Raw genomic sequence first — 13,923 nt, forward strand, 5'->3', positions numbered from 1 at the left:
TAGTTCAAGCAATTATTTTCTTTTAAGCTAGGTCTAGCTCAAATTTATTCCAACCCCACACATAATGTAAACAATAGGAGTACAAATGGATTGGATGTAGATCAGATCCATCTACATCTACATCCGCCTTTTATTATGAAATCGATAGATTTACATTCACATCCCATTATTATGTCAGATTTTGGATTATATTTGGATTTAATCTGTAACCATCTTATTGTGTTTAAATCTGCATCTAATTCAATTATTAATTGGATGGAAGCGCTAACATTTGAATATAGGATAATTGGATTTGGTGTCAAATCAACTATTGGATTTTCGGGGCCCAATGACAACACTAGTGGACAAACTCAACCTAAAAGCTACATTCATATATACATACATACATACATACAAGTAACAAAATTTATATTAATGTATAGGTATAAATTATATATATATATATATTATAATAAAGTAAAATTAAATATAAATTTTAATTAACACAGGCAATCATGTTCCTTTCCCAAGCACAAACAAATATTATTATGCCTAAGGTGTGGGCCAAGATGGGCTAGGCAACCTATAAAATTGTTAATATACTATCAAAATCTAGTGCGAGATCTTATATGTTTTTTGGTTCATTAGGCTACATAATGATGGTAGCCCATCCCCCATAACTCCTTCAGAGTCAGCTTAGGTGATTTCCACATTGTTCCTATGAGTGCAACTTAGGGGATTGGGTCAAGTTGATGATCAACCAAAGCTTGAACTCGAGCTTAGATTAATTTAATTATAACTAAAAATTAATGTAGAGATCAATTTAATCATGACTACAATATATATGTATTAATATTTAAGTAACATTTATAAAGAATTATAACTTTTAATAATTAATAAACTAAAATAAATAGATAATATGAAAAACTAATTATTTTATTAAGTAATAGTTGCACTTTATTATTTTTGTTAAAAATTATTAATACAATTAACTAAATTAATAAATTATTTTGTAACAAGTTACTAAAATAATGATTAATGATTTTAAACAATATTACATTCTTTCCTTATAATAATTATTAATTTTCGTTATTTCAATTCTCTTTCATAAATCCCGTATATCACACGGGTCCCGCTAATTAACAGTAAAAACATTTATCGAGGTTAGTTGGTGTGTTCATGTACAAGGCTGTATTTTGGTTTGACAATTCTATCCCCAACCGCAAGTGACGCTATCATTCATTCTCCTTTGTCCTTTCTTTTGTAGGTGGGAGTAGTGAAGGTTCCTTGTACTGCATGTACCATATAGAAGATCTGGGACGGTCCAGATTAGGTAGGGATAGCATTGTAAATACACTCAATGAGCATTTATAATTTTTTTATACATATCCCTTTTATTTTTTAAAAGCATTGTTTTAAAACGTTGTTGAGGCGAGGCCAAAAGCCTAACCCTCGAGACGAGGCTAAGAGAAAGGCCTCGCCTCAATAGCCACAGGCCCACAGCCACTAATAAGGAGGCTTATGCCTTTGGACTTTAAGATTTATATAGGGGTAAAACAGAAATTTAATAAAAAAATAATGTTTGGTTTTGTATAGATTGATGTATTGAATAAATAAATAAACATGTAAATAACAAAAAAATGCATATAAATGTATAATAAAATAGTTTGCTTTATTATTCATATTTTATATCTGATGATCTATTTTGCATCACATAGGTGGTCATTTTCCACTAATGCATACAAGTGCAAAAAACTAAATGGAAATGCTTTACTCTTATAACACTGTTGGTTCATATCCCTGGTTTGACTTATGTTCTAGTGTTTAGATGTTAGGAAAAAAAACTACTATGTTAAGTTAGGTTCAAACTATCGTTACGATACGCCATTTTTAAGGTATTTAAAAAACTCTTTTTTAATAATTAACATAAAACGAACCATGCTTTTGATGCAAAATTTAAAAAAATAAAAAAATAAAACAAAGGATGTGCATGGTTCCAAGTTTTGATATTTGATACACCCCTCTTGGGCTATTGGGGTGTATTGATACTAATTTTGTGTTTAATATATCAAACAAGCTATATAAGATCTTAATTTTATGTTTTTATATCTTTACTGTTTATAAATTATTATATGCTTTCTTTTTGCTTGAGGTATAATCCTTACGCCTCATCCTATGATACCCAACTTACCCTTGAGAAAGATTAAAAGCAACTTTTGGACAATTATCGCTCATGTAGTACTTAAGCCCCACGATACACCACAGAGAGTTCAAATCAGCCCCCACCAGATTGCCCCCACAATAACGTCCCACAGCGCATCCCCGCCGTGTATTGTGAATATCTCTTGATGTTCCTAATAATACACCTCACAACACATCCCGGCCATGTATTGAGAATATCTCGCGATGACAAGTACAGAAGAATCGGGAGAGAACGGCTCCTTTATAGCCAGAGCTATATAAATATAACCGGATATGATCACGGCTTTCACGGTGAATTAGGCAGAACCGCAGAAAAGATGACATTCTTCTTTCCATGTGTTTCATCTGCAGGTTCAGAGTATCAAGTTTTGGTAGCCATTATTGTTTTCTTCTTGTGTTTGAGATGGTTGTTCAGACAAAAGAAGCAGCAAATCCCACCGAGCTGGCCACTCCTAGGCTCACTCCCTGCTCTAGTCTGCAACATGAACAGGGTACTTGATTGGTGGACTGACGTTTTCATCTCGCTTGGAAAGAATACCTTCTACCTGAATTGCCCAATCTTCTCAAACCTCAACTACGTGGTCACCTGTCATCCCAAGAATTTCGAGCACATCCTCAAAACAAAGGCGGACAACTACCCCAAAGGGAGGAGCTTCGACGAGGCATTTGACGTTCTGGGTGACGGTATATTTAACGCAGAGTCCGACTCCTGGCTTGCACAGCGGAAGACTGCAAAATCCATCTTCACTACGATCCAGTTCCGAAGATTCGTCAACGACACGCTCCAGACGGTGGTCGACGAGAAGCTTCTGCCCCTGCTTGCTCGTGCGGCCAGGGAAGGCTCTACCCTTGATTTGCAGGAACTGATCATGCGGTTCACCTTCGACGTCATTAACATTACCATCTCCGGCAAAGATTTGGGGGGTCTTTATGAAGATTTCCCTTCCGACGTGCTTTCACAGGCCATTGATGATGGTCAAGAAGCCATACTTTTCAGGCTTTCGACGCCAAAGCCGCTGTGGAGCCTGCTGCGATTGTTGAGGGTTGGGCCAGAGAAGAAGTTGGCTAAGGCATGGGAAACGGCGGATGGCTGCATTGTGGATCTTATCTTGCGCAAGAAAGAACAGTTGCTTAAGGGTATAGAAAGCGAAGCAAACTCGCTTCTCTCCAACCACATCAGATCTCAGGGAGAAAACAGCGACTGGTCCAAGGCTAGGGTCATGTTCCTCAGGGACATGGTGCTCAACTTTTTTCTGGCCGGACGGAACACTACTGCTGCTGGCGTTATGTGGTTCATCTGGGCGGTTTGCAGAAACCCTCGTGTGGAGGAGAAGATCCTGCAAGAGTTGAGGCTCGCGATCTCCCGTAAGCAGTCGAAGGAAGGCAGCAAAGACAGTAGTGATCAGGAGTATAAGAACAAGCAGCAGCCATGGAGTACGTTCGATTTAGACGACGTAGGAGACCTGGTGTATCTCCATGCAGCAATCTGTGAATCCCTGAGGCTGTATCCAGCACAGCCCATGAACTTGAAGAGTGCAATCAAGGGAGACGTGCTCCCAGATGGCAGTGTTGTGAAGCCAGGGGTGAAGATAATGATCTCCATGTATTCTCTTGGGAGGATACCGTCGATCTGGGGGAACGACTGTCTGGAATTCAAGCCGGAGAGATGGATCCTTCCCGATGGGACTCTGGACAACGACAAGATTTCTAAGCTGTTTTTCGCCTTCAGCACAGGGAAGAGATCTTGCTTAGGCAAGAACACGGCTTTTGCCATAATCAAGTTGGCTGCTGCTGCTGTGATATTCAACTTTCAGGTTCAAGTGCCTGAAGATCAGCCTGTCATTAAACCGGGCATCATGCTTGAGATGAAGGGTGGTCTGAAGATCAAGGTAAAAGAAAGGGCCAGTAGGCCGTTCTAATAAATAAGAAATTTGGATTTTTGTAGGAGTTAATTTAATGCATTGGTTAGGGTTTCTCCCACAAAGAAGATGTATATGCATGCTTAATTATTAGTATGTGCAAGGTCCGTTTGTTTTTGTTTTATTATAACTATGTGGCTAGCTGCTACTCTGGTCGTATTTTAGGTTGTGTTTGGTGGGAGCGAAAGATGTAGAACTACTTTTTAAGCTTTCAGTATTTAACTAATTTAATGTATATATATTAATTATCAGTCTATTAGAACATTGTTTGGTATTAACATATAATTCACTTACAATCAATGGATTTTGGTTCGTCCACAAGGATAATTGGGGTGTCCTACTGTCCTCTTTGGTGGTCTATGTTTCACAGCCTCCGCTATCCACAGGGCCCTGTCCTCGTATGACGTCTCATGTTGGACTAGGGAAAACTTTGGCATATATACTCTCCGTGCCTTCAGCGTGCATGTCTCGATCAAGCAGGCATACTCTGTGAGTAATCTACATGTTTTGCACTTAGACTCGACGCTGAAGTATATTAACCAATCAAAATTCACAGAGTCCGGATTTCCTACTAACTTCCCTCTTCTATTCCCTTCTCTACTAATCCAATAAAATGATTCCAGTTGTCCTTAATCATGTTAGAGGAGTCCACTTTAGTGTAACAACTAACCAAGAGTTTAACCCCTCCGTTAAATAATCTTTTTAAAATATATCAATTCTTCAAACATTAATTAACCTTTTCTTAAAAAATAACTATTTCATTTAAGCTCAAATTCTTCTTCCCCATTAAATACTCTTTTTTGTTCTGTGTGCTTCATCGTTAATATACAAAAATCCCTTTCAGATTTCTTCAATGAACCAGTCTAGCATTTATGCTTTTACGTTATAAGTAATTAAGTATGATCTCCCTCCCTACTCCGCTACTCTCTGATACTCCCTCTCTGTATTCTCTCCTTACACTACATTTCTGTATCCAATGGATCGCGGAGGGATGATAAGAGCAAATCCTTGGAAGAAGAGAGTGATAAAATCAGTCTCTGAAATAATCGTCGCGTCGTTGTTGGTGGTAGGTAGTCTTCGATGTCGTAATAGCTACGGCACTTTAGCTACGGTCAAAAAACCGTCGCTACGGTGACATAGTTGGCGCCGACGCGCCGTTGTCAACAGTGCTTTGTTGAAGGAGAGAGTGGTAGCAAGGCCAGTTATTCCAACTATTAGCAGTTTTGATGCTTGGGAGTTGGGACAGAGATCGTTTCTAGGTTGATGTGTTGACGATCAGCGGATCTTATCAAAAGAATGCCCAAGAATGCATCGAAGCAGTGCGTCGAGTGGAAAAAAAAAGCCAAAGAGGTATATGAAATTAACAATAATGGCGACCTGGAATCGGGTGGGATGTATTACAGATGGGACGAGTACACGCCGAGGAAGTTGGCCGAACAGGGCTGTTTCATGCTAGTTACGGCGTTGTCTTACTTGGGTGTTTTGGAACCATGGCCTCTGCATCATGGTTACAGGGCCGCCATTAATGGTAGATCATCCCATCAGCGGACCAACGACGAACAGATCAGAAGACTGTACGTCTTGTCCATGTTTGACCTCAACAACCAGTTCCCCATTGTAATCCTCAAGCAGCTGATGAAAACTGATTTCTTTAGGAAGGAAATGAATCTGAATCTCAAGTCAGTAAAACTTAAGCGACCGAATGATCTAATGGGGATGGTCTTGTTTGACGTGCTAGTGCAGAAAAACAGCTGGGTTTCAAAACTACAACCGCCCACCCTCCTCTACGCTCTTTCTCATGGGATCATGACACAGCGAGTTTATTCAGGACTTTGATTGCTTACGAAGAGAAGCTCTACGGAGACAAGACGCTACAGTGAAGTGCTGGCATACCTCAAGTTCATGTCGGAGCTTATTCGCACTCCGGCCGATGCCAGAGTCCTGGCGTTAAGTGGAATTGTTGTTGCAGAAGCCGGATTAATGGATAACGAATTGCCAAATGCATTAAGTAAATTAGTCGAAGGCAGAGAGGTACACAAGCACAATCTCCACGATGTTCAGAACCAGATTCGCCGTTACGTGAAATAGTTATTTTTTAAGAAAAGGTTAATTAATGTTTGAAGAATTGATATATTTTAAAAAGATTATTTAACGGAGGGGTTAAACTCTTGGTTAGTTGTACACTAAAGTGGACTCCTCTTCCACTTTAAGAATATATTTTAAAAAGAATATTTAAGGTTAATTAATGTTGGAAATCCGGACTGATCATTATCGCCAATGAATGTCGGATGCGCCTCCTCCTCTTCCTCCTTCTTCCCTCCTCTCCAACTTTCATTATTTTCTTTCTTTCTTTTTTTTTTTTTCCTTTTCTCTCCTTCCTTTCTTTCTTTTTTCTTTCTCGTTCTCAGCCGATAACTATCTCCTTTTTTCTAATAAAAGATCACCAAGAGTAATAATATTAATTGCCCTAATATTCTAAATCGCCTAAATCATTTGACCCAAATGGTCGACCGGTTTTTTAAGCCTTAAGCCTTGGTTTTAAACCTGGCAGGTGAGATTGGGTTCGAGTTAGGTCAAGATATTTTTGGGTCATTTCAGTTCAGTCACCTTTGGGGTTGTGTTGACTAGGGCTGTTCATAAGTAGGCCAAATCCGACCAAACCGACCAACCCGGACCGACCCAACCCGAGTCGGCCGGGTTTTCATCAGCACCGTTCGGTTTCGGGTTGTATAAATTCATAAACCGATGGTTCGTGTCGGTTTCGGTTTTTTTGTGTGAAAACCAAAACCGATCCGAACCGAACCGACTTAGTTCCTACTTAATTATTTAAATATATATTTCGATTTTAAATTAAATTGACCTAATCTATTTAAATATATATTTCGATTTTAATTTAAATATATTTTATATTTAAAACTGTTAAATAAAGATATTTCAGTTTTACATAAAAACTGAAATATCTGACAACCCAAACTTGCATCACACAGGCACATGGGCCATGGGGGGCATGGATGAACTTAGAACTGAAACCGACCCAAACCGACTCAAACCGAATAGGTCGGTTTTGCTTAACATTGGGTCGGTTTCGGTTTCCATCTCAGGTAACCTGACCAGGTCGGGTCAGTTGGAAAAACCTCAGTAAACCGACCCAACCCGACCCGTGAACAGCCCTAGTGTTTACAAAAGTCTAAACCCTAATCCTAAATATTCAGGTTAGAATTGACCCATGGGTCAGATGGCCAAAGCTTTAACTACCTGAGTTAGCTAGTATTTGATCAAGTCTATGTTTCATTTTTACAAAACTTAGGGGTGCAAATTGGGCGGGCCTGATCTGAGCCCAAATCAACCCATACCGCAATTTTATATGGGCTAGGCTTAACTTTTCAGTCCTTAGGCTTGGCTTGGATTTTTGGTCCTCAAGTTCGGCCTAGGCCCAAAATCTTGGGCATTTTAATATTTTAGGTTGGGCTAGGCCAACCTAACCTTATCCCAACTTGAGACTAACCCAATTATATACATACATACATACATACATACATACATACATACATACATACATACATACATACATATACTCATATAGATACATATTTGCATACATAGATGCATATATGCATAATTCTTTTAATAAACCATACTTAGAGGTGTAAATCGGGTCATGCCGCCTGTGGCCCGGCCTAGCACGACCCATATATATTTTATTAATCTAGTTATATATATTATATATATTTATATATAATATATTATATATTATATAAATTATAGTTATATAATAATATACAATATATAATATATTAATAAAATAAATATTTTCAATTTTATTATACTATTTTATTTAATTATTGTATATACAAACAATTATATACATCAAAATTCATATAAAATAAAAAATTTAAGATTTTTTTTAAATTTTTAAATAAATAGCTTTGACTTGGTCCATGGCCCGACCTGGCCTAAGGCTCAGCCCACAGACCAACCCGACTTGTGGCACAACACGAGCATGCGTGGGCTCGGGCCAGGCCATGCCGTGCCGACCCCCAAAATATCCCAAGGGAGGGAGGCACCTGCACTTTGTGCGGGTCGTGTCATGTTCGTCCAGCATGACCCGTTTTACAACTCTAACCATACTTATATGCATACATGTATGCATATACATATACATGCATATTAATTTTTAGTATGAGATGATTGACCAACTTGATCCTAGCCCATGCCCAACTTGAGTGCATCAAATTTTAATGCGGACAAGGCTTGGGTAGGATCAATTAGGGTTTGACCTTAAGCTCTGGTCGAGCTTGGGCTTTAGGCCCAAATTTTAGGGTTAGGCTTGAGTTGAACTAAAACGTAGACCAACCTACCTAATAGACCTGTTCATGGGTCGGGCCGAGTTCGGGTTGGGCTTTGTATATATATCAACAAAATAAACTCAAGCCTGAGCCCGAACCTGGCCTGACCATCGGGCCTAAGTCTTGGGCCCGAGCCTGTTCATGGTCCGGCCAAGCTTGGGCTTTAGGCCCAAATTTTAGGGTTGGGCTTGAGTTGAACTAAAATCCGGACCAACCTACCTAATAGACATGCTCATGGGCTGGGCTGGGCTTTGTATATGTATCAACAAAATACACTCAAGCCCGAGCCCGAGCCCGGCCTAACCATCGGGCCTAAGTCTTGAGCCTGAGCCTGGCCCTCATATAAAGCTCGAAGCCCAAGCCCGACCTAACCATCGGGCCTAAGTCTTGAGCCCAAGCCTGACCCTCATATAAAGCTCAAAGCCCGAGCCCGAGCCTGAGCCCGACTAAAAATTTGAAAACATATTTTTTTTTCTTTTTTTGTTCAATAAAAAAATTGTTTTATTTATATTAAAAACCTTCAAAACTAAAAAATAATAAACATCTCATTATTACTTGGAAAAAAAGAGAAGAAGAACAAAGAAAAAATATTATATATATATTATTTTATTAAATAAAATATATTTTTATTATTTAATATATATTATCAAGTCAGGTTTGGGCTCGGGCTGGGCTTTTTTAAGAAAGACCAAGCCCAACCCAAAAAAAATCAGGTCCGGTTCTTTAGGCTCGAGCCCGTGCCTGCGGGCCTAAAATTATGACCAAGCCCGACTTAATAATGGGTTGGGCCAGGCTAGCCGTCGGGCTACTCGGTCCATTTACAGGTCTACTACCTAATATGCACCACTACCAAAAATACAAGTTTAACTTTTTAGTTCAAATGGTCTGAATGGTTCAACCATCCAAGTCAACACTAGTTTGAAGATAAGTGACCCATGACCCGACCTTTACCTAACCATTCTTTTCGGATCAGGATGGGTCAGGCCACCTTCTAGCTTGGGTTGCTAGATGCAAGACCCTAACCCACCATTTTTGGGTTCGGTAAGGTCGGGTTCACGGGTTGAGTCTACATTTTGCCAGGTCTAAGTGGTTTGCGGGAATAGAGGTTTGGAATTGGAATCGGAATGGGCTATTCTGATTCCAACTGTTTGGTTAAGTGGAATCAGAATCCCATTCCCATTCCTGTTGGAATGGCCATTCCCCAGCCCCTTTTCTAGGAATGAAATCCTATTCCGGCTTATTCCAATTCTCACTCTCATTGCTGTTTGAACGAAATAGATTATGGGAATAGACGATTCCAATTCCGATTCCAGCTGCGAACCAAACATATCCTTAGATTACTATGCGGTGCACAAAAACATTTTATTGACACCTCTCTCTTAAATACCTCCCATCCCAGTTTAAACACATTTATGAAACAGGTGTCAAGAAAAAGAAAAAGAAAATTGCTTACTCATTGTATCCACCGAGTGCTCCTATCAGATCCAGTTAGGAGTGATTTAGAATCTTAGATAATGATTTACTGATTTTTTGGTTTTTGGTTATGATATAGATTTTTCAAATTAAATGAGATAGAATAGATTACAGATTTTTGAATTATTGGTTTATTCATATAGATATTGGTTATGTTGCAAATTTTTTTGTCTTAATTTCTAAATGATATTGTGAATGTTTATTACTTCTCATTTGTAATAATTTTATTTTATTGCTTCTCATCTGTTACAAATTCACAAGTAAGCATCTCCTCCAACACCCTAAATGTACACACAATACACCTATCCAAAGAAGTGCTAACAAATGGTTTTATTGGCAGGCAGCTGATAGGCGTGCCCAACTGCCCATAACAGTTATAGCGGAGATGGTCTAAATCATCTGAGCAAAGAGGATTATATGTCTGACAGGTGCCCCCCATTTCTGCATTAAAATTTGTAGTGCTTGTTGTTGAAACTTTGATTTGTGTGGTTCTGGCTCTGGCTCTGGCTCGTCTGACCATGCCATCACTATCCATTTGCTTTGTTTATGTGTGGGCCAGCATTACCGAGGCTTCACCTCTGCCTGTTAAACTTTGATATAATGTTACAGGAATATGCATAAATTGAGATGATTATGGCTCTCCTTTTGTTGTGCAACTGATAGAATTTGCTTCTCAACTTGCATTTTGTTTTCCAGTGTCATAATTTCTTTCTACGTATTTGTTTCATGAGGTGAATTTTATTTTTTGAATGATGCTTCTAATACTGTTACTTTTCAATTTTAATAAACTCTTTCTTGATCATTATTTCTGATAAAAAAATCTTTTTTAAGAGCAAAATCTAGGTGATGCTATCATGCTAAATATCACGACATTCCATGAGATTCCTCTTAAACTAGAAACTCTATAACAATGATTATGGAATGTCATGGTGCTTGCTTTAAACCACACTTCAAAATGTATAGTGTCTATTTGATATCTATTTTTAATTGCATTCGAATTCATATTCAAAAAGTCAATCGGTCGAATTTGAATCGAATCGAATATTCGATTTGATCTGAAAATTTTAGCATAGTAAAGGAGCTGAAAAATCTAAATCATTATCTCATTAGAAAAAGAACTGAAAAATCTGAAATTTTTAGCATAAATTACCTTGGGAAAAGAGGCAGGGGACGGCGACAGGCGTGGGTTGCAACACAAGGTGATGTTGGCAATTCACACTGAGACTGAGAAAAGAAGATGATGGGTTCCCGGCGGCAATCATGGGTTGCAGGGCGATGACTGAGAAAAGAAGATGATGATTCACTGTCTCACTGTCACTGAGACTAAGAAAAGAAGGTGAATAGTGATGGGTTCCCAATGGCGATTCACTGTCTCATTGTCATTGAGACAGAGATTGAGAAAAGAGAGATAGAGGTGACGAGATGAGTGACGATGGCGATGAAGGACGACGATCGATGACGGATTGGCAGTGGTTGCTTGGGCAGCGTCTAACAATGGTGAAGGGAGTGACGGAGGTCGGAGGGTTAGGGTTTTACACTTTTAGGGTTTTGAGAAGATGAGAGACTGAGAGAGGCTTTCTCAGGTTCAGGTTTGCTCGAATGAAAGAGTTCGATGAGATTTTCGAACTCATTATTTGTTATTTTTTATTTTATTTTTTTAATCTTTATATTATATAATAATATAATATATATTATGTATATTAATATATATATATATATATAAATATAATCTTTATATTATGTATATAATTTGTTTGGATATTTATCGGATCGGATCAATGCATATCCGAATCCGATTCGATAATTTAATCGGTAAAAAATGATATTCAAATTCGACCAAATATCTAATTTGAACTATCCGAATTCGATTCAATTATGCCAAATCTTGGATTCGAATTCGGATTTTCAAATACCATTTACAAACCTAGATCCAGTCTCACCTTTAACATTGTTATTTGTTACATAAACTTCATATAGTCTAAATGTCAGGCAGGGACTAGGGAGAACCCTGTTGCTTCTCTTATATATTTGTACATGAATAATTGAATATACATTAATTATACAATACTTCACCAATGTGTATGGATTGTTTTCAAGGTATATGTTTGGCATCGATGCTGCAGATGCAACACTGCTGATGTGTCAATTGGAAGCACCGTTTTTTGAAAAAATGGTGCCTTTTTTTTTGTTTGAAAATATTGCTGTTAGGTTGGACGTTTCCTGAAGCAATAACAACACTTTCTGTTTGATACCAGTGCTCCATGTCTGTTTTCAGCACTGGTACCTATTATAGGAAATCCGCATCATGTCTTCATTGGTAGCAACGAGTTGCAATATGAGAAAACGACAAATTCGACGTTGCTCTAAACCACGCTTTCTCAATTTCGAAAGTATAGCCTGGAACACCATTTTTTATGAAATATGAAAAAATGATTTCAAACAAACAAACGTTTCTTAAAGTACCGTTTTTTCCGACATAGCACTGATGTGTCACCATTTTCTATAACGCTAAATAAAATCACTTTAGTAATTGAAATTTGGTCTAAATAACCTCTTAAGTGGGACCCATACAATAGTTTATTGCAATTCTTATTAGATAGATTAATTCATGGTCAATCCAAACTTTTAGGTCACCAACCAAATGATCATATCAATATAAATAGAAGATTGGAAGATTCTCTGTCAGAAATTTTCCATATATTAAACCAATTAATATACCCTGTTTAGAGATGAATATCTGATTTAAATGATAAATATCCACAAAAATTATATCATAAAGAATACAATATCTGATAGTCTGTAAAAAAAAAAAAAGAGCACATACATCCTTTTTTGTATATAATAAGAACACCATGCCTGATTTTTCTGGGCTCTTATATCTATGTTATATGATCTGATTGTAATATCATTTTTTTATCTAGTACCAGTAATATAACACCTTATTATTCTCTCTCGAAAGAATAAAAAAAAAAAAAACTTGGAAGATGCAATAATCTATAAAGAAAAAGAACAAATCAACTTAGTTATAGTATTGGATCAAGGCATATGAACAATTAAAATTTAAACCCTAGGAAAACCTAACAATACATTTCTGTCTCGGTCACAGAGTAATGGTAAGTCAAGAGCTATATATAAAAGAAATTTCTGGTAAATTGGCAACAGTTGGTTACGCTCCTTCCAGTTTGTGTATAGATATAGAAAGAATGGCTCTCTCTAATAGCAGAACTAGATCTATTCATGGGCCATGCTTTACTCGTTAATAGAAAATTTCTAGGCCTCAGCCCAAGCCTGGCCCGACTATCAATACCATTCTTGAGTTTGAGCCGCTGAAGCTCGGTGTATGTTTTGCAATATCTTAGTTCGATTTTTTAATTTTATATTTTTATTAATAAAGTTTGCACATTAAAAATATGGAAAATTATAAAAAATTCACCATGAGTTTTCAATATTTCTCTTAAATCTATCATAACTTTTCAAAATGTCTAAAACTCACCATGTCACTTACTTGACGTTAAAGAGACTAACGGCTGTTAATGTATTACCATTTTAACCTTCACAGAAAAATATAAAATATATACATATATTTTAATATTTAGATATGAAAAAAAAGGAAAAAGTTCAAAAAATATTTTCAAATATAAAATACATAAAAACACAGAAATTGCAAAAATATAGAAAATTATAGAAATTGCACACAAAATAAAAAATTATTTTCAAATTATAGAAACTATAGAAATTGAAAAGCAAAATCAGAAAATAATAATTGTAGAAAAAACACAAAAAGCTATAGAAAAACACAGAAATTGCAAATAAATAACAAAAAATACAGGAAATTTTATAGATTGTAGAAAATAGAAAAATGTAAAAAAAACAGAAATTATAAAAAAAACATTAGAAATTATAACAAAACACTAAAATGTAAAAAAAAAAATTGAAAAATAAAAAAGACCCTTTTCCTCTAACTCACAATTCAAGGGTGATTTGGTCATAAAAATTGTTATTTA

At 37.0% G+C, this 13,923-nt stretch overlaps 1 protein-coding gene across 1 annotated transcript; it reads left to right on the forward strand.

The window, feature by feature from the left end:
* Window positions 1-2,429: 2,429 nt before the first annotated feature.
* LOC104606231 (cytochrome P450 86B1-like) lies at window positions 2,430-4,351 on the forward strand. The gene has a single exon (XM_010271331.2). The coding sequence runs from the start codon at window positions 2,499-2,501 to the stop codon at window positions 4,098-4,100; it is 1,602 nt and encodes a 533-aa protein (XP_010269633.2). The 5' UTR covers window positions 2,430-2,498; the 3' UTR covers window positions 4,101-4,351.
* The last annotated feature ends 9,572 nt before the right edge of the window (window positions 4,352-13,923 follow it).

This window comes from Nelumbo nucifera, chromosome 4 (assembly GCF_055504915.1).
Source record: "Nelumbo nucifera cultivar China Antique chromosome 4, China Antique-T2T, whole genome shotgun sequence".
In the NCBI taxonomy this organism is placed as follows: Eukaryota; Viridiplantae; Streptophyta; class Magnoliopsida; order Proteales; family Nelumbonaceae; genus Nelumbo; species Nelumbo nucifera.